Source organism: Aulostomus chinensis, chromosome 5, assembly GCF_037954235.1.
Source record: "Aulostomus chinensis isolate RoL2024-O1b breed Wild chromosome 5, RoL_Achi_v1.0, whole genome shotgun sequence".
Classification (NCBI taxonomy): domain Eukaryota; kingdom Metazoa; phylum Chordata; class Actinopteri; order Syngnathiformes; family Aulostomidae; genus Aulostomus; species Aulostomus chinensis.
The window spans coordinates 13,445,511-13,464,875 of NC_141324.1; the positions used below are offsets into that span (position 1 = coordinate 13,445,511).

At 44.1% G+C, this 19,365-nt stretch overlaps 2 protein-coding genes across 4 annotated transcripts in view; one reads left to right on the forward strand and one right to left on the reverse strand.

Moving 5' to 3' along the window:
* Positions 1-11,612, forward strand: part of pkn2a (protein kinase N2a) — a 31,560-nt gene extending 19,948 nt beyond the window's left edge. For 2 of the 3 annotated variants that reach the window (XM_086203272.1, XM_086203271.1), the window contains exons 5-23: positions 829-958; positions 1,064-1,209; positions 2,162-2,375; positions 4,189-4,374; positions 4,492-4,601; positions 4,720-4,863; positions 4,945-5,020; positions 5,179-5,335; positions 5,525-5,651; positions 6,642-6,778; positions 7,187-7,262; positions 7,346-7,437; positions 7,529-7,705; positions 7,796-7,858; positions 7,935-8,011; positions 8,145-8,287; positions 8,394-8,501; positions 9,341-9,421; positions 9,507-11,612. In XM_086203272.1, coding sequence (XP_086059398.1) covers positions 829-958; positions 1,064-1,209; positions 2,162-2,375; positions 4,189-4,374; positions 4,492-4,601; positions 4,720-4,863; positions 4,945-5,020; positions 5,179-5,335; positions 5,525-5,651; positions 6,642-6,778; positions 7,187-7,262; positions 7,346-7,437; positions 7,529-7,705; positions 7,796-7,858; positions 7,935-8,011; positions 8,145-8,287; positions 8,394-8,501; positions 9,341-9,421; positions 9,507-9,710 — 2,448 coding nt within the window. In that variant the 3' untranslated portion in view covers positions 9,711-11,612. The remainder of the gene's footprint in view (positions 1-828; positions 959-1,063; positions 1,210-2,161; positions 2,376-4,188; positions 4,375-4,491; positions 4,602-4,719; positions 4,864-4,944; positions 5,021-5,178; positions 5,336-5,524; positions 5,652-6,641; positions 6,779-7,186; positions 7,263-7,345; positions 7,438-7,528; positions 7,706-7,795; positions 7,859-7,934; positions 8,012-8,144; positions 8,288-8,393; positions 8,502-9,340; positions 9,422-9,506) is intronic. The other variant, XM_086203273.1, reaches the window with a different exon arrangement.
* gtf2b (general transcription factor IIB) lies at positions 11,338-18,822 on the reverse strand. Its single transcript, XM_086203274.1, has 7 exons — positions 18,708-18,822; positions 16,993-17,105; positions 14,731-14,864; positions 13,984-14,130; positions 13,442-13,571; positions 13,043-13,324; positions 11,338-11,814 (listed from the first exon to the last, which is right to left on the reverse strand). Exons 1-7 carry the CDS (start codon positions 18,722-18,724, stop codon positions 11,681-11,683), a joined length of 957 nt encoding a protein of 318 aa, XP_086059400.1. The 5' UTR covers positions 18,725-18,822; the 3' UTR covers positions 11,338-11,680.
* Between the last annotated feature and the right edge of the window lie 543 nt (positions 18,823-19,365).

Here is a 19,365-nt window from a genome sequence, read left to right on the forward strand (position 1 = left end):
TTGGCTAATCAGATGAATACTGTAATGTGTGCGCAATAGCAGAGTGTTTACACAGAAGCAACTTGTTGCTGGCTTGTCCATTCATCCCGTCCTGGTGACCATGAAAACTGCCTCAGGGGAACATTTCACATAAGTCTCTGAAAGAGGAGAGGAAGTGCTGACATCCAACATGATCATCAGCTAATTGAATTGTTTGTCCAAGCGAGTGTGTCCAGCCTGAAATTGATTTATTATGAAGACAAAGAATGAAGTGGACATGAAATGACTTCGGCTGCTTGTAATGTCAAGACTGAAACCTGCTGCATGTGTGTCTGACCAGCGGGGGTCACAGTGTTTTGTAAGCGACCTCGGACAGACAGCCAGACAGAGGCACCTTCCAGTTGGAAATAGTCGCGTCATGATGTCAGAGGAAATGCCTGTTGGACAGAGGTCTTTCCTCCACACTGCTGCCATCAACGACCAGCGTTTAAACTTCAGAGGAATTCTGGGTGGAGTTTGCTTACTCTACTCTGTGTGTGTTTGCATGACTGTGTGCACATATGAGAGGGTCAGCAATTACAGGACACAATGAGATTACACTTTCATTTTTAGTGAATAATATTTTCCATGCGGTCACTCATTCTTTGATTCCAATTAAGGGCATGAACTGAGGTCTCAGCTGTTTGTGCTACGTGCTCACAACAACAAATCACAATGGCTGAGGAAGGTTGTTTTTCTCACAGTCAGCTGTAAGGTTTTTCCGTCCACAAAGACAAAACATGAAGTCTGTCGATGTAGTGAAAAAATTCTTTTACCAGACGGTGATTGACTGATTAATCTGGCTCATAGGATCGGAAGCTGCTAGCGACAGCCCAACAGATGCTTCAGGACAGCAAGACAAAGATTGAGTTCATCAGGATGCAGATCCTCAAGGCAAGCCAGGCCAGCGAGCTGAGCTTTGAGAGCAATGAAGTAATGGGTGAGTTTTACCTTCGATTTCACACAAAATCCTCATAAATTCTTCTTCGTTTTTTTCTTAATTTTTTTTTCTAATGAGGAAATCGTGTCCTCTATTGTCTCCCAGACAAGCCCATCATCAGCCCCTTGGACCTGCGGGTGGAGGAGCTGTGTCACCACGCCAGGATAGAGTCTGCTGTGGCCGAGGGAGCCAAGAATGTCATGAAACTCCTGGGATCAGGAAAGGTCACGGAAAAGAGAGCACATTCAGAGGTAGACATCAGGGTGTTTAGAAAAAGCACTTATAGTGTGATTTAAAAATAGGTGATTCCATTATCTAGCAGGCAATGATTTGGAAGTGAAAGTGCATCACTTCAAACATGGCAGCATTTTCTTCCACTGGTGCAGCTGCTCACTGTCAGACCCAGTGCAGCCCCACAGCTAGCAATAGCATTGCCAGTGAATATTATGTTAATATTTCTGCACCATGGGGATGATCTTTGATGCAGTATGAATTTGGTTACATTCCTCAAGTTTCCGTCTTGTAGAACAGGGGTCCAGATCTTCTCGGCCCAGACGTGGCCCACCTCACAATGTCATGGCCCTCCATATTACATCAGTACTATCAACTATAGTGAATTCTACCTGTAAAGTACTTTTTGGAAGAAAAACTGGATATAAAAAGTCCACTTCAGTAGGTACATCAGTCATTACAAACCACCAGTTATCAGACTTTGTCCATATTACATTTAGAATGTGAATAAACACGGTAGAACCACGTTACTCTAAAGGAATAATGGAAAGCGTTGTTGTTCTATCGCTCATCAACAAGCCAAAATGTCTCTTTCAAAATGTACTATTTCATATTTGAAATGGACTTTTTTTTTTTTTTAAATACTGCCCCCTTGTGACATGACTGAACAATCAGTGGGCCTCAGGTTTGAGACCCTTGTTGTAGAGTCTTTGTTGCTTCCCTCAGGTACAAACCACAACCAACCATTTTACCTGTGTGTGTCCATGTGAGTGTCACACTAACAACCTCTCGCACTAAATCAGATGGACAGTGATGCAAAAGTAGGAGGAGCAATAATCCTGTCCATTCATGCTTGGTGGCCTGTCAATGAAACTGATGTTGTTTTGAATCCACCGGTGTGTTTAACGATTCTTTTCGTCTTGTCTTTGTCCGTGTCTTCCTCTGTGTCAACTCCCCTCTTGCTCGTTCCAGGCCCAGGCTCGATTTAACGAGTCCAGCCAAAAGCTTGACCTCCTGCGATATTCTTTGGAGCAGCGCCTCAACGAGTTGCCTAAGAACCACCCGCGTAATAGCAGCATCGTGGAAGAGCTGTCCCTTCTGTCCACCCCAGTCCTGAGTCCACGATCCAGCATCATCTCCACACAGAACCAGTACAGCACCGTGACCAAGCCCGCTGCACTCACAGGTAATCGCCTCTGCCGTTGAGATCATCCTCTGTGACGTCCCACACTCCTTCCAACGCTCACTTACCCTAGTGACCATTTCATAGTTGTGTGTTGCTTTTAGAAAGGGGGGGTCCATTTGTCCCATTTTCTGGGAATGCAGGCCCGTCTCGTTCCTTCTGGAAAATCAGATTTATAATACACATTATCTTCCTATTGTTTATGATTACGAGCTTCTGTTGTTTACCAGCCATTAGCTGTTTTCTATTTATAGGCACCCAGGAAACTATGAACAGAGATGCTTCTTGCTACGAGGTGCCTGTGTTCTTTACATCTCAACAGTTCTGACCAAAAATGTTTCTTTAACGTGGTGCCTTGATGATTTCACTTTATCAGGGCAGAATAATTAGCATTCACGTCTACACTCAAACACGGCGGTTGAGTCTTGATATATTTTTCCATCACGCCTCGAATAAACTTAAATTAAGTCTTCCAATCAAAGTCCTCCCTGTTTTTTGTTTTTGGAGATGTGTTTTTATTGTATTCATAGAATGTTATTCCACCTTATTTTTCTGCTATTTAAATTCGTGGAGAATATTTCAGATCTTTTTCAGCAGTCTGGTCAGTATTTGTGTCTGATCTTGTACGATGGCCTGACGGGCAGTTAACAAGTAGCATCTCAGTTAGATGAATGGGCAAGACTGCGCCATCTTACTTAAAGATAAATCTGTGCACTGATTCCTTGCATACAGCTAGCAAGCGACTGATAGATTCAGCAAAGGGGAAAAAAGGATGAAAATAAATTAAATGTGCTGCTTGTGTTGTCTCCCGCTGCAAATGAAACGATATCAAAGTTATTCATTCAGCTCTCACGTAATCCTCAGTTACATCTGCTACGTCTCAACCTCTTACATGCATCGTTCTTCCGTGTTGACTGCTGACTAGACAGGGCATTCAAAAATAGGTTGAGATGGAGCACGAGTGCAGATATGTGCAAAATAAAGTCAGAGCAAGTGGTTTTTCAAGCAAGCGTCACTTGGCGTGTGTGCTGACTCTCGAAGGATTCTTTCAGGTGAAGACTTCCTCTCGTCACTCACATCTACTCTTTGTGTCCAATTAGAAATCAGTATGACAAGTACATTTTGGGGGCGGCACTGTGGTGCAGTGGTCAGCACTGTCGCCTCACAGCGAGAAGGTTCTGGGTTCAAGCCCGGGCTTTGGCACGGGGTCTTTCTGTGTAGAGTTTGCGTGTTCTCCCTGTGCCTAGGCTAGGGACTAAGACCAGGCTGATTGATACTCTAAATTGACCGTAGGTGGGACTGTGAGTGTCTGTCTACATGTGTTGGCCCTGTGATGGACTGGCGACCCGGTGAACCCGATAGCTGCTGGGATAGGCTCCACCTCCCCCCACTCCACAACCCTTAACGGGGTAACAATAGAAAATGGATGGATGGAATTACATTTTGCTGCCTGCAGATTACTTTATTTGTATAAGTAAAAATTCTCTATGGTGTTGTATACATCAGCTCATGTATTGTTTAATAACACTGTCTTGAAACCAGTCTCCTTCATCTAACTGTGCTTATACTTGTTAAGTGGTACCGTCTTACATGAAGAGTAATGAGTTGTGTTTTTTTAAACCAGAAATTAAAAAGCTTGGCAGTGAAAACGAAAACCCATTTTTTCCATCCTCTTAGAAGGACCAACATGGGTTTTTACTGACTATTGCTCAGTGATTTAAGTAAAAGCAGAAAATTCCTGAGAAACCAGCCACCATCTAATAAACATAATGAGCTTGAGCATGTATTTGACTACATTTACCTCTTGGAACCTCAGGCACGTTAGACGTCAGGCTCATGGGCTGTCAGGACCTTCTGGAAAATGTCCCCGGCCGCTCCAAAGCAGCAACCGTCCCGCTGCCTGGCTGGAGCCCCAGCGAGACACGCTCATCCTTTATTAGCAGAGCAAACCGCAATCGCAGCGTGAGCTCACGGAACATGACAAAGAGTGAAGAGCTTTCCAGTAAGTAGATTGGATCATGGTCAGTCACCTAAAACCAGAATTCAGTGATATTAATTTAAGCACAATTAGGATGTTGATGAGATTCCTGTGCATATAACATTGTGTCCGTGTCCTCAGATGAGATCAGCGCTGTTTTGAAGCTGGACAACACAGTAGTCGGCCAGACAAGCTGGAGGCCCGTCAGCAACCAGGCCTGGGACCAGAAGTTTACATTGGAGCTAGACCGGGTAACACTTGCGCGCACACACACTTCCCCTGACCTACATCAGTGCTGTTGACTTGGTGGTTTGTGCAACAGAGCTGTTGTGTTTCACATCTGCTTGTCATGTGTGTGTCCTCGTCTAGTCTCGTGAGCTGGAGATCTCGGTGTACTGGCGAGACTGGCGTTCACTCTGCGCCCTCAAGTTCCTTAGGCTTGAGGACTTCCTGGATAACCAGCGTCATGGGATGTGTTTGTACCTGGAGCCACAGGGGATGCTGTTTGCTGAGGTGGACACACACACACACACACACACACACACATATAAAAGTAGATCTGACAGAAGTACTTACTGTCTGTTGTCCGTGTAGGTCACGTTTTTCAATCCCGTCATTGAGAGACGACCAAAATTGCAAAGACAGAAGAAGATTTTCTCCAAGCAGCAAGGTGAGTCCACATGGAAGAGAAAGCTTCTCTTGATCACTTGTGAGGCGTTAAATTAAAGGATGTGTTTATATTGATGTCTTCTACGTCTTTTCCTACTTGTTCTCGTGGTGCTTGCAAGTCATCACGTTGTATCATCTTTCTCCATCTGCCCTCATCAGGTAAGACCTTCCTGCGAGCCCCTCAGATGAACATCAACATCGCCACCTGGGGCCGTCTGGTCAGAAGAGCCATCCCCACCGTCAGCACCAACTCGTTCAGCCCGCAGGCAGCTGAGACTGGGCCCAGCAGCCTTCCTGGTTCCCCCACACCCAGCGGGTACCTAAGCACACACTCCTTCTGCACGTGCTTGTAGACATGATGGATGTTGCATGTGTGTTTAGAGCTGTGAAAACATGTATGATATATAATATTGACTACTGTGTCAATAGAAGCTGCACCGATCAGAATCAAAGCCACGCAAACATGACTTGAACCTGCTGTCTGAGACGTCTTCTCCGCCCACAGTGACCCACTGGTGACCAAGCTGGACTTTGACAAAGAGCCCACCCCAGGACCCAAGCACTACCGAGCGCCCGACGACATCCGGGAGCCCCCAGTCCAACATAAGATGCCTGACAAGGAGGAAGTACAGGTACAACTACAGTATTTATGTAGTATATTGTGCTTTCCGATTCCTTTTTTAATTCCATCATCTGGTAGAATTGCTTATGCAGCATGTATTCTTTGTCTGTTTTTGTTTGTGTGGGTTTTTTTTGTTTTGTTTTTTTTGTTTGCTTTTGTCCTTGTTTTAATTTAAAGCAGCTTCAGGTACCACAAGTACTCACAAATAAAGTGTAGTATTACTATTACTAGTCTTACATCGTTACAGGAATCATAGTTTCTGTTGGTAGGCCAGGGGGGGGCAATCATGTGCCATGGAGGGCCGTGTGTATGCAGGTTTTCCTTCCGACCAAACACTTCAACAGGTGATTCCACTGATTAACACTCTTCTGTGGCTGAAGGTGTGTTAATCAGTGGAATCACCTGTGAAAGTGTTTGGTCGGAAGGAAAACCTGCATACACACGGCCCTCCATGGCACATGATTGCCCCCCCCCGTGATAGGCAATCAAGTACTGATGTAGTGTATGGATCCACAACTCTGTGGAGTGAATGTGTCTAAGGTGCTCCCTATTTAAAAAAAAAAAAAAGACTGCTAACTGGAATTTTTTGTAAGTTCTTTTTTTCTTAGTTGAATACCAGCCTGCCTGACAAAAAAACCCTGTGTAGAAACGCAATGGAATCAAGGGAGAGCGGAATAAAAAGCGGCATCAGGCACTAAAACCCTTCAACATTCACACTGTTCAGGCCACGTCTACATATGTAGACAGACAGAAGGATGCATGTCGAGAGAGATCCTGTTATAGCGCAAGTGTTAAAGCCGTATTACACTGAAGTGGTGTGATTTTCTGAATTCGTCAGCCTGCTAAGCTGTTCTAAATCTATATCCACGTTACTAAGTGTATTTGGGGATGTGAACGTTGCTGATGAGCGCTCACAGGTCCTGTATCAGTCAATCATTTTTGTCTTTATCAAAACCTTAATAACAAATACCTGTTCTGTTGTTCTGCGCCCTCTCTGCAGGACGCCCTGGCCTCATTCGACTTCCTGAACAAGAGGAACAGCATAGCGGTGAAGTCGGACCTGGACGGCGTGGTGGAGCAGGAGATCCAGCCACCAGACCTGGAGCTCACGGCCATCCAGAAAGATGCAGACATACGGTAGGAGGCTGTTGAGTCAAGTTCAGTAGCAGTTGACAGAGAATGGAGGAGGGCACATGAGAGAACACCTGCCAGCTGTTGTTCTGCTTCAGAGGTTTGTTCTTCTGTTTTTCTGGAAGGATAGCAGGAGGTGTGCTTTTATTCCAGGTCTGTGTTGTTGGTGATTCGTGACCACTTTAGTTTTGTTTTTTTCTCTCCCATGAGAGCTTTAGTTTCTAACAGTTACAAACCTTCATTAAATGTGATGTCAGTTTAGTGTCTACCAGTGAAAGTCACAGGAGTGTAAATGGCGCCCCCTGGCTTCATGTTTTTTAATCGGTGTCATTCTGTACATCAAGAAATGTAAAGAAAAAAGCTCAAATGAATTCCTAAAACCCACTCATGTAAATATTGATCTTTTTTTTCCAGGGAAGAAGAGCAGTTTCACTTCAGTCTCCAAGACTTCAAATGTGTGGCGGTCCTTGGACGCGGCCATTTTGGAAAGGTGCAGTTCATGTGTTCATCCCACAGGACAGATCAGGCTGACACGTGGATTCGGTGTCTCTGAACTGTGACTTTGCTCTGCAGGTGTTGTTAGCGGAATATAAAAGCACCGGCGAGATGTTCGCTATCAAAGCTCTGAAGAAGGGAGACATCGTGGCTCGTGATGAGGTGGACAGGTAAACGAGTGCACAGCAACAAAACCGCGACGTACGTTGGGAAAGAGCAGGGGGAGAGCGTTCACGTGCTGGTGTTTTCTTCTCCCTCCAGCCTGATGTGCGAGAAGAGGATTTTTGAAACCGTCAACAGCGTGCGTCACCCGTTCCTGGTCAACTTGTTTGCGTGTTTTCAGACTCAGGAGCATGTGTGTTTTGTCATGGAGTACGCGGCGGGAGGCGACCTGATGATGCACATCCACGCTGACGTTTTCTCCGAGCCCAGGGCTGTGTGAGTCACCGGATCCTCTGAACCCAAACCGCTGTCACCGTAAAACTTTTCAGCTTGAACAACCTTCAACAAACCTTTGTAATCTTTCAGATTTTATGCTGCCTGTGTTGTGCTGGGATTACAGTTCTTACATGACCACAAGATTGTGTACAGGTGAGCAGTGTGATGTTCAGGTGATGGAGCCAGTTCCACTCCCCCTCAGGCTGATGGTCTTTGTGCTCATTTGCAGAGACTTAAAGCTGGACAACCTGCTCTTAGACACAGAGGGCTATGTGAAGATTGCCGATTTTGGGCTTTGCAAAGAAGGTAAAATTGAAAATTGTAAACGTTGCTGCTCGATTTGTCTTGATGTATCGTAACAAGATATAAGTGTCGGACAACAACTGGATACAGAGGAGCGTCGGCCATCTTTACTAAGCAGCCGCTGTGTTGCCTTCAGGGATGGGCTTCAGGGACCGAACCAGTACGTTCTGTGGCACTCCTGAGTTTTTAGCTCCTGAGGTTTTGACTGAAACATCGTACACCCGCGCTGTGGACTGGTGGGGGCTGGGCGTCCTCATCTTTGAGATGCTAGTCGGGGAGGTGAGTTGATCTTTAGTAGGACAGTGAACCTGTGATGTCACAAGAGCACGTTGGCTGTCACATGACAGCGATTCATCTTTAGCAGTCATTGTCTTGACATTTTCAGTCCCCGTTCCCTGGTGATGATGAGGAGGAGGTGTTTGACAGCATTGTCAATGATGAAGTCCGCTATCCCCGCTTCCTGTCAACTGAGGCCATCTCCATCATGAGGCGGGTGCGTTGATTGACAGCTTTCGCCTGATTGTCTGATATTAGACAACTAAAAGTGGTTTTCCACCAAGCAGACACCGTTCACAGGAATGCCAACGTTCCCTAGCTGTTCTGCTTCCATCTCAGCACAAACTCCTTTTTTCAGAAGGTCTTTCCTGTTTTATGTAAATTCCAACAGTTAAAACCCTCGCTGGTGTCTTAGCAAAATTATTCCAGTTTTCAAGTCGTCACGAAAAAGCCATCCAAGTCACTGAATTTGAAAATACTCATTTCCTGGCCTGGAAAAGGGTTTGGCTTTTTTTTAAAAACAAAAACAAAACAAATTCAGAAGAGTCACTACAAGTCCATAAATAGCTGAGTCTTAAAATGTGGTTAAGTTCAGATCGTCTTTGACAAACTTGAGGTTTGTATTGAGTTTTAATGTTGTATCACACCGCGGAGCTGGAGTTAAATTATGCAGGATTCAACATTTGACTGTCCTCAGCTGGTCCAGAGCAGTCAGGCTCCAACTTCACGGCATTTTTGGTGCTGAGATTAGAATCAGCAGCATGAAAATAGCAAAGAGCCGTAAAAATGAAACCATCATCATATCCTAAGTATTTCATTTAGGTTGATGGTAAAAAAAACAAAACATGAATAAGCGCCGATGTAAATCCCTTACAACGACTCAGTATTGATGATTTGAACAATTTTTACAGGGAGGGTTTGTTGAGGGATACTCTGAGTAGTATGATGGGGAGCAGCTCTACATCCTGCGGGGAGCCCCTGACAAACACTCACTGTTCAAGATATTCTAAGGGCTTCCTTCAACAGTCCGTTTAGATACGTTTTCTCTGTGTTCAGCTCTTGAGGAGAAGCCCAGAACGACGTCTTGGAGCAGGAGAACGAGACGCAGAGGAGGTCAAGAAGCATCTATTCTTCAGGGTAAGGAGAGAACACGTCATGGTTTCCTGCTTAAAAAGGAAAAAAAATCAAGGCGCTGACATGACTCTTCTCTTGCTCTCGGAAGAACATGGATTGGAACGGACTGTTGGCGAAGAAGGTGAAGCCGCCGTTTGTGCCGACCATCCAGGACGCCAATGACGTCAGCAACTTTGATGATGAATTTACCTCCGAGGCGCCCATCCTAACCCCGCCGAGGGAACCGCGAGTGCTGAACTCTGAGGAGCAAAACATGTTCTCTGACTTTGACTACATTGCTGACTGGTGTTAGCTCACCGAAAAACCCTCCCCTCCCACTCTACACAGACACACACACACACACACACACACACACACACACACACTGTGAACAAACCGACACTGCAATGACATCTTTTCTGTGGAGGGGGAGCAGGCATCAAGGGTCTCCAGGCCTTCAGGCTGAACTCTGTGCCACTGAGAAGAAAGTCCTGATGTCTCCTGAGGAACCCCCCCCCCCCCTCTTTTTTTTTTTTTTTTTTTAAATCAACATGAAGAACTTTTTAACAAGAAGAAAACAAAATGAAACTGTTGGTGGAGTAACCAGGTGAAGGAGGGGTCCGTCGTCCTCCTGCGCACGTTCGCCGTTGTCGTGTCCGATTGTCTGACCACTGAGAATGTTTTTCATATGAACTGCGGAGACGGCAACATCACGATCACGTCATTCAGCGTCACTGTCTTTAATTCTTGATGTGTACAGATCATATGCAGTCATCTATTTTATTGTTTCTCTGTATTTGCGAAGCCTTCGTCACAGCTTGAGGACTTTTTTTAAGTGTAAAGTTTGATATTTCTGCCACATTCATGTCTGAAACTGGTGTTTGGTGAATTTCAACATGCTGAAAGCGTCTTCACTGAGCGGTCGACCCAACACACCTTGACTACTACTGCTGCTTCTTGAACTGAAGTCTTCCCACTACACTCACTGTAGTGCAGAGATCCAGTCTCAGCCCACAGCCCAGTTTGTACGTCTGCACACACGACCAATATGATTAACCATCCAGTGTTACACGAATAGTCACGGAGCGTGGCGGTGGCCATCTTGACTCCATGTTAACATATTGAAGATGAATTTTAAAAGCCTTCAGGCAACATGAAACAAGGCCGAATCATAGTTTTTTATATTCTAATGCTCTAAACTTTTAGCTTCGTAGCGACGCCATCAGACCTCAGCTCCAGGCTTTAAATTGACGGATCAAAGCTGTGGGGTTTTGATTCTTTTTCTCAGCCCTGAATGAACCGCTGGCTGTGGTGGACCTGATCACATTGTTCTTGTTACCTCAGTGAAAGTGACTCGCAGTTATGGCTACACAACCAAATGAATCCTGTCCCTCTAGAAGCCTTATGTGGTTTCAACTGTTTGACTGAGATAATTGGGAATCAAACGTTTCAGTGTTTCCCCACACTGCTGATTTTTCAGGCTGGCTCACTGGTGCCAGCATCAAATCCTGCAGAGCTGTTGTTGAATCACTACAGGGGAGGGCAGGGTATATTATACATACTGTATGTACACATCTAAGCTGAAAGCACTAATTTTATCAATAGTTCTAGTTTAATTATCTACGTTCTTAATAATGGAAATAGATTGTACAAAGTTTTTTATTTTTTTTTTGCTTGTGCATGTTGTTGCCAGAACAAACTTTATGGATGGTACACCAAACATTCACAACTGTTGCTCTCCAGCCTGGTGTAAAAAAACGAAACAAAAACAGGTTTTTGCAGTCATTGTTGCCTATCAAGATGCACAAATTAAACATTTGTAATAGTGGCATCGCTATTGGTATCCCTGCCTTGTATGCACAGAAACACATATCCAAGAAATTCAATCCAGAAAAGTTAGATTGTGTAAACACAGTTTCCTTCCATCATCAACTACTGTCCATGCTTTAATGGAAATCTTTATTGGTTTTAAATTACTTTGGACAGTTCAAACAAACTAACAAAATAGAACCTGGTCATTTTCTACAAAAACAGTTTATGTATACAGTATGAAACCAGCCTAAAATTGCAAGCATCTGTTACATTTCCCCATTAGGGCTTATATACATGTTACAGTATACATTCAAATGAAATACTGTAAGTACAGTCTGTTCACTGGAATGTGTGTCCGTTTCCTGTGAGAGTGCCTTCATAAAGGCTTGAAATCTTAGACAAGAAAAATCTTCCAAAGCCAACACAAATGATTTAAAAAAAAAAATACAATCCTGAAGAAACGGCAGAGATTCACAGTTGGGGCAGTTTGTCGACGGGCGTGTCAAACTTGAAGTCTGGAGGGAACAGTTCCGCAGCGCGTGGATAGATGAGGCGGTACGACTGCCTGATCGTCACATCTGCAACGCCGGCGATGTCTCCGATTTCTGTGGAAGCATGAGAGATGAAGTAAACACCAGGATGACCTGTACACTCAGATGTGTGCATTGTAACCATTAAAATTCAAATCACAGATACAAACTCCTACGAATGCATCAACATGGCGCCATCAGACCTGGAAGATCCTGTGGAACTCTCGATCCTCGCCGTTTGCTTTTATCTAACTGGTCAAAACTACATTTAAAGCTACTGCTTAGTCCTAAGAGGCAATACAAGCCTGACTGGAACCCACAAGTGTATTTTTGGCCTTTCAAGCATCCACAAGTCCTTTTTCATCCTGCAACACTTCTTTGTGACTGCAAAAAGAGTCGGCCACGTGCATTTAGCTTGAAGTTATTGGCAATGAGCAGCTGACAGCAAAACTGTCCGTGCACAAACTCCCAAGCACAGTCCAGTATAATCCACATCTTTATCCAACCACAGGCTCAGTAATCAGACAGTTTGATTTGAGCTAAATACTAACATGTCCAGTTAGCTGCGACTGGACGAGCTCAAGTGAGAGCACGTTGGTTAAACTGAATGTGCTCACTCAGCGCTACTGTGATCGAGCACCAAAGGATAAAGGTCAGTATGTTTTTCGAGTCAATCAAGTGCTTGTGGATTAATGGAGCATACAGTTGGACCAAGAAGATGTGGATTATACCAGATGATGGGACTGAAGGTTGTAAATGGAAACTTTTGAACAGTTGAGCTGGTTGTAGGTGGTGGCCATGGGGCGCCATTAGCTTCAAGCTAAGTACACCTGGCTAACTCTTCATGCATTCTGGAAACACAAAGTGATGCAGGTCAGAACAAAATCTTAAGAAGTATAAACACCCATTTGTGAGTACTTGAAGGGCAAAATACACTACATCTTGTATGTTCATAAGCTAATTCACTGTCTTCATTTGGCACGAGCAGAATATGTCAAAACGACCCGTTCCCTTCATGGAACACACAACTGGGATTATTGTCAGCTCTAACTGACCGAATGACGAGAGTGTTCACTCACGCATTCACACAACAGGCATTTCTCTTCTTCCTGACTTGGTCCTCCAAGGCGCTATCATGGGTGCATGTTTCTCATATTGTTGTCTTTGACGTGTGCTGGTCACTAGATCAGGAAAACCTGGGTTGCCCTGGCTAGCTAATCAAGCCGGTTTGTTTGGTGTGGTCAAGATGACTCGCTTCACTTCAAGACATCCAGAGCATCTGTGAACCTGAACTACCACGCACCTTTCTGGGTCTTCTTCTCTGCAGAGGCCTGGGAGGCCATGTAAATGGCAGCTGCAGCCACTGAGATGGGGCTCCTGCCGGGCACCAGGTCCAGCTCCACAGCCTTCCTGGCAATGAAGGTGGCAGCCATTTGCACTTGCTTTGGCAAACCGAGGTTTGAGCAGAAACGGGACATGAAGTCTCCAGTGGTGATGAGGTCCACGCTGGTCTCCAGCGCCTTGAGGATCAGCTTGAAACACCTGCCAATCTCCTTCTTGGAGATCCGGGAAACGGCACAGATCTCTGTGGAGGAAACGACCGGGAGGCTGAGAAACGCCTTTTGATTGACTCGCACCACATAAGAAGTTAGTAGCAGTATGTGACAAAATCTTGCAGGACATTAAAGTGACTCATTCTGACCTTTAAAAGTTCTCGGCACTCCTTCCTGTCTGCAGGCGATGTAAAGACAGGCAGAAGCGATGGCATCGTTAGCTCGCCCCTTCAGGCTCTTCTGCTCATAAACCTGCTTGAATAAGTTGTTTGTTCGGTCCTGTGGGGAAAATAAAACACGATTGAAAAATTGAAATGAGGGGAACCCCGGTGGTGCAGCGGTTAAGTGCATACCACAAAGGCCAAGGCTGTGCAGAGAACCAGGGATGGATTACAGCCAAGGGTCCTATCCTGCAAGTTATCCCCCCTCTCTCGTCATTTCTTTACAATGAACAATCTAATTAAGCATTAAAACACCCAAGAAATAATCTTAAAAAAATGATATCAGGAAAAGAATATATATGTGTGTGTGTGTGTGTGTGTGTGTGTGTGTGTGTGTGTAACCACTACCTGCCAGAACAATTCCAATCAGTTCATCTCTAGTGTAGAACGGTAGAAATAAAATGATCCTCTGTTGCATTCATAAAATCACAACCTGATACAGACGTGGATGATATCCTTCTTTAACTCACAATAATGTTCCTGGGCAGGTTGATGCGATCCGCCATAGTGCTAATTTCTTTGAAGGCGTTGAGCATGGCCCGGTCAGAGCTGCTCATGGTTCGCCGGTTCTGGTACTTGGAGTTCCCAAACTCATCAAAACTAGCTGCACCTGTTCCCTGTGGAGGGAACAGATAACAACGGTCAAAATTGAGCACATTATCAACTTTTTAAGAAGGGGTTTTACTGATTGTGATCTCTTAATTCTACAATTTCATTTAGCAGACACTTTTGTCCAAAGTGACGTACAACACAAGCAAGAATTTAGACCTAATTAAGGAAAAACCCATAGGAAGCACAAAAGTGCTTCAGTTGTGATTTGGTCACAGGTACCGCCATCTAGTGGTAGAAGAAGTGTTGCTCCCCCCTCCCTTTTTTTTTTTTTTTTTTAATTTTTATATAACAGACATACAACATGACACAACACAGTTGGTGCTACATAATCACTAAGTGCTGGGTCTTGGACCCTCTGACTTATTCTACCCCACAGGACAAAGAGGAGAAGAGTCAGGTTCAGTGCCTCGGTGCTCTCTGAACAACTGAGTCCTCAATTGTCTCTTAAAAGTAGAAAGGGACTCAGCAGAACGCACAGAGTTTGGTAGTTTGTTCCACCAAATTGATGACATCAGCATTTGATCCTGTCAACCCTGAAAATGTTCCAGGATGACCACGACACACAACAACCTTCTTCACCAACACCGTGCACGGTCAAGCCTCACCTTGCTGATCATGGTGGTCAGATCTCCTCCATTCAGAAGTGGGTTCTGGGCGTCTCCCACTCTGGATGGGTCTTTGAGGGCTTTCTCGTTGGAAAACGTCCTCCACTCAGAGCCCACGTCGATGACTCTATCACCTGAGGAGACACGGTTTGAAGGTGACATCTGACTGGAAGCATCAGAGCGACCATCACCACATTAATCACACCAGAGTTGTTGTTTTTTTCTCAAATAACATCTCCTACTATGGAGGCAGGAGTTGTATTACACATTTATAACAGACAGTAGGACTCGTGACCATCTACGTTGTCGTTACATTCACTTTCACATCTTACATCCTTCAGATCGACGCATGCCTTTGTTCTAGTGCCACCAGCTCACATCACCTCCAACCACCATTAAAGTTAGCCAGACGTCCACTTCAGTCCACCTGAGCAAGAGACCTTAAGCTCAATTACTTCCTGTTGGCTGTACAGGGAGATTTCACGTTAACATTTTCTTTTTGGCTTCAGGCTGCAGGATTTTGAAAGAAACATCTGCGATTGTGCTGAGTGATCCTGCGATTGTGCTGAGATTTGCAGATGAGATGGAGTCAACAATGAAGGTTTCAAAATGAAGTTAAAAACCTTAAATGTTCCAGTAGCACTTGAATTATATTTATTCATTTCTTTCTTATTAGAAGCACAAGATGTGAAATGTTCTGTGCTCTTGAGAGAGAGAGAGAGAGACAGAGAGAGAGAGAGAGAGACAGAGAGAGAGAGAATACACGGAACTTGCCCCACCTCACGTGTCTCACTGTGTTATGTCCCTCAAGAATAATTAGGCAGACAATAGTGCCACGTTAGACTCGATTCCCTTCTGCAAACATTTCCATGTATCCCAGTCAAATACGGTAAATATTGTCTCCATCTTCTTGTGCCGTCTCCAGTGTCCTGGAGGTTCTTTATCAGACAAATAGGATCAAATCACTCCTGCAGCATCAGAGAGAAATACTGAGCAAACCGTGTCGTGGCTCGAAATGTGGGTCGACAATCTTCCCACGTCATCCAGCATCATAATGAACATGATCTCTACACATGCACCAAACCACAGACAGACAGAGGAATAATGGGCCATGTAGACTGAACGCGGCCATTATCTGCTTCCAGTTATCATGACAGTATTCTTGTACCAGCCAAGCAGAGCTGGGGATTAGATTTCAGATATTTTTTTGAGCGTCCCACAGTCCTGTTAATATGTGGAGCCCGAGTGACATTCATCTCCTAAGAGGCGAGCCAAAGCTGAGGGGGCGGGAGCAGAGGGTACTTAAGCTTGCATCAGAGAGGCGTCTCCTGCCTCTCATCGCACCTCGTCGGTGCTCAGGGGGCTCGTTAGAGGAGAACTGGCTTTCTCCCAGAAGCTTTATCTCACACTCAAATTGCATTTGTGTAGGTTTGGTTTGTCCTGACAGGAAATGACAAGACACAGTTGACTTCAAATTTTGCAGATACAATTTAGCACAGAATCAAAAAAGATTTCTACTGTAAATTGAAGATTATCGTGACGTACAGATGCAGGAAAAACTGAAGCTTGTTCACATCCAGAAGCAGGACGAAGGACAGCACAAGGAAATACACCCATCAGCCATAACATGAATACCACCAGCAGGTTTCTTATTGAGTATGAAACAACAGAATCATCCATTACAGCCTTCACAATGACAATTCAAATAGGACGAGTCCTCTCCTAAACAGATTCACTATCAACAGAACATTGGGGGGTCCCTCATGTATCATATTCAATAAGAAACCTACCAGTGGTTTTAATGTTTTGACTGATCCAGACGTCCCTCCATTCTACACAAAACATCTGCTTCAATCTGCTCTACATTCTGCTAGAGCAAAACAAAAAAAAACAAAACCCACTTGTCTGCACAGGTGTGAGCCAATCATAATCTTTAAACCTCATTTGGCTCTTCTTGTTTCACATAGCGACAGGGAACCTTGTGAACAGCACAAAGGGGGGGGGGGCAGATAAGAATGGCTGAAGTAACTGCTCCTTATACCCACAATGTTTTTTTTCTGTAAACTTGACCATTTGTAAATGGTTTAGTTTTAAGTAGTTCAATCAGCTGATGTTCACAACTAAAATAATGTTTAAATTTGGCAGTTTCAGCTGCACCTGAACTGAGTTAATATGACGTGCGTTCATGAGCTTGACTATCTGACTCATTGAGGTTTTTCTACAAAGGCAAGAGTGTACAATGTATTAGTGACGTATACTCACCTACTACAAGGCCACAATCAGGGCAAATCATGTCTCCTGCTCTGTAGTCCTCCACCAGTATGGCATCAGGGTGGTTGGGACACTGAACTCTGGGTAGTGCCAAAGCATCTCCGCTAAGGAAGAAAACAGTCCAAGAAACATGAGATCTCAAGTTGAGCTCAGGATGGAAAAGAAAGTGTTTGGTAACAAATTCTCACTTGTAAGAAGAGGAAAATGGTAAATAATTCAAAAGCTCCACTTCATTTGGAAGAGGACGTGACAAACAGTTACGAGATCAGAGGTCATTTTAAAGATGAAAACAAGTCAAATGGCATATTCATTGAAGAAATCATTTAAAATCCTCTTCCCTCAAACTCATGTTTTTCCTCCTGTTCCCAGCCATGAATGTTTGAGCTTCACTGAGTATTGTGTGTGCAGACTTAGACTGGCTTTACTTGGTGAAAATGCAATTTTTTTCCCTCCCCTCTTTAAAAATAAGAGATGTGATATTGGATCAGGAATATTGGGATCTGGGGTCGATATGGACGTTATTCACAGGTCAGAGGTCACAATAATGGCATCAAATTGCTTTGGAAAGAATACATTTAAATGTAATGCATTTGTGCTTATTTACTTGTTACTTACACTGTCGCCTGATTATGTAACCTTCATCATAATGCCGTCAATAGTAATGCTAATATTCTAAAGGAAAGAACTCTGGTACTGGTATTGACATATCAGTACCAAAGTCAGATTGGGAATGAAAAATGTGGATCAGTGCATCTGTATTGATTGATTAATGGGATTTTAAGAAGCGATCCTACAATCAGAAATAGTAAAGCACTTAGTGGCTGCTGTCACTTGTATAATGGTGGGTCCAAAACACAAATAATGAGAATGAATTTTCTAGGGAAATCTACACATAAAGTAATTAACAATGAAAAGCAGTGCATTCTCACAATTAAAAAACATAAATCCCCCCCCCCCTCCCCGCCAATAAAAAGGCTCGCTTTAATAACAATGACATACATACTTCGTTTTGATGACTACATCAACCACAACGACCTAGCAAAAAGTCAAACATTACTTAATCGTTCCTGAGTCACACCACGAGTATTCCAACAGTATTCGGGACCGGCATTTTCCAATCTCTTACTGATTAAACAAATGTGCTTCCAAGCTAACAAGAAAATTACATTCAGATGAACTCGGTGTGCTAACAGCTTCCGTAGCTTGTTGCTCTTAAAGCCTCTGTGCAGGAGCGACAGAAATGAACCCTAAATGAATGTAAAGATGAAATATAAGTGATGAGATAGTGTCACGGAAACGCAAGGTTGATGCGTGTCGTAAGTTTCAGCTTCACTTGACGTTAGCTGAAGCGTTTCACTACAATTAGCAGCTAAAACGGCGGCACCGCCAGTCGACAGTACTAAGCGCCGTTGGTGTGGAAGAATTGCAGCTATTGAGCGCCAGGACAACAGTGAGACTATGACGGGGACCGGGACAGTGACTTCTGGCAACATCGAACGAGCTACCTGCTAACTAGACGTTGACTAGCACTAAGTAGCTACCGTTGACACACATAACGGAACGGAGACGAACGCGACATTTCGCGGCTAACACTAGCATTTCTTATTGTACTTCACGTTAATGGGATAATTTTAGTGCCCATTCGCGAGCCAAACGTTCAGAAGGTGGAGACATTCACTGATATGGTCAACAATGTTGCTACTCACCGGCTTGTAGACGCCATGTCACTGCCAACTCTGCCCGTGTGTCAAAGAAACAAATGCGTGCAGCACTCCTATATATAGACTTTTCTTATCACGTGCCCAAAGGAGTATCGCGCAGCAGAGGGGCCAAACTAGTGCAAACCGCCTTCCGTTTCAAACAGCTCTTTGTTGAAAAACAACAACGACTGACACATGTACCGTGTAAGATTATATTTTTGAAAGTGTTTATTCTTATTTATGGCAAATGTACTGTTTTGAAGATAATTTGGCAAAATCTTCACCATGACCCGACAACTGGACCAACAAACAATCCAGCTGACATTTAAATGCCACTTGATAAGACACAACAAAGACTTCATTTTACAGGCTGTAGTACCCTTACAAAGAGAACGTAGTTCAGTATACTAGATATAGAATGCATTTAATTGGAAACACTTTGGGCTGATCAATGTATGCATTTTTTTCCAAAATAGGTGGATCGGTGGTGAGTGAGTGTGATATTGTTTAAAAGCACTTGTGTATCACAATACCATTCTAAATGAAGTATTGTGATGTTACCGAGACATTCCAACATGCAAATTGCATTCTACAGATTTAAGAAAACAAGTCTGTTAGGTCCAGATCCTCTCAAAAATCCCACCATAACCATTTCAACATAATT

Bases quoted from the DNA above. Each gene is read 5' to 3' on its own strand.
- gtf2b (XM_086203274.1), bottom strand. The intron at 14,865-16,992 runs GTGAGTATACGT...GTGTCTCCTCAG, and splicing joins TGATTGTGGCCTTGTAGTAG to GTGATAGAGTCATCGACGTG. The intron at 11,815-13,042 runs GTGCGTGGTAGT...ATGCTTCCACAG, and splicing joins AGAGAAGAAGACCCAGAAAG to AAATCGGAGACATCGCCGGC.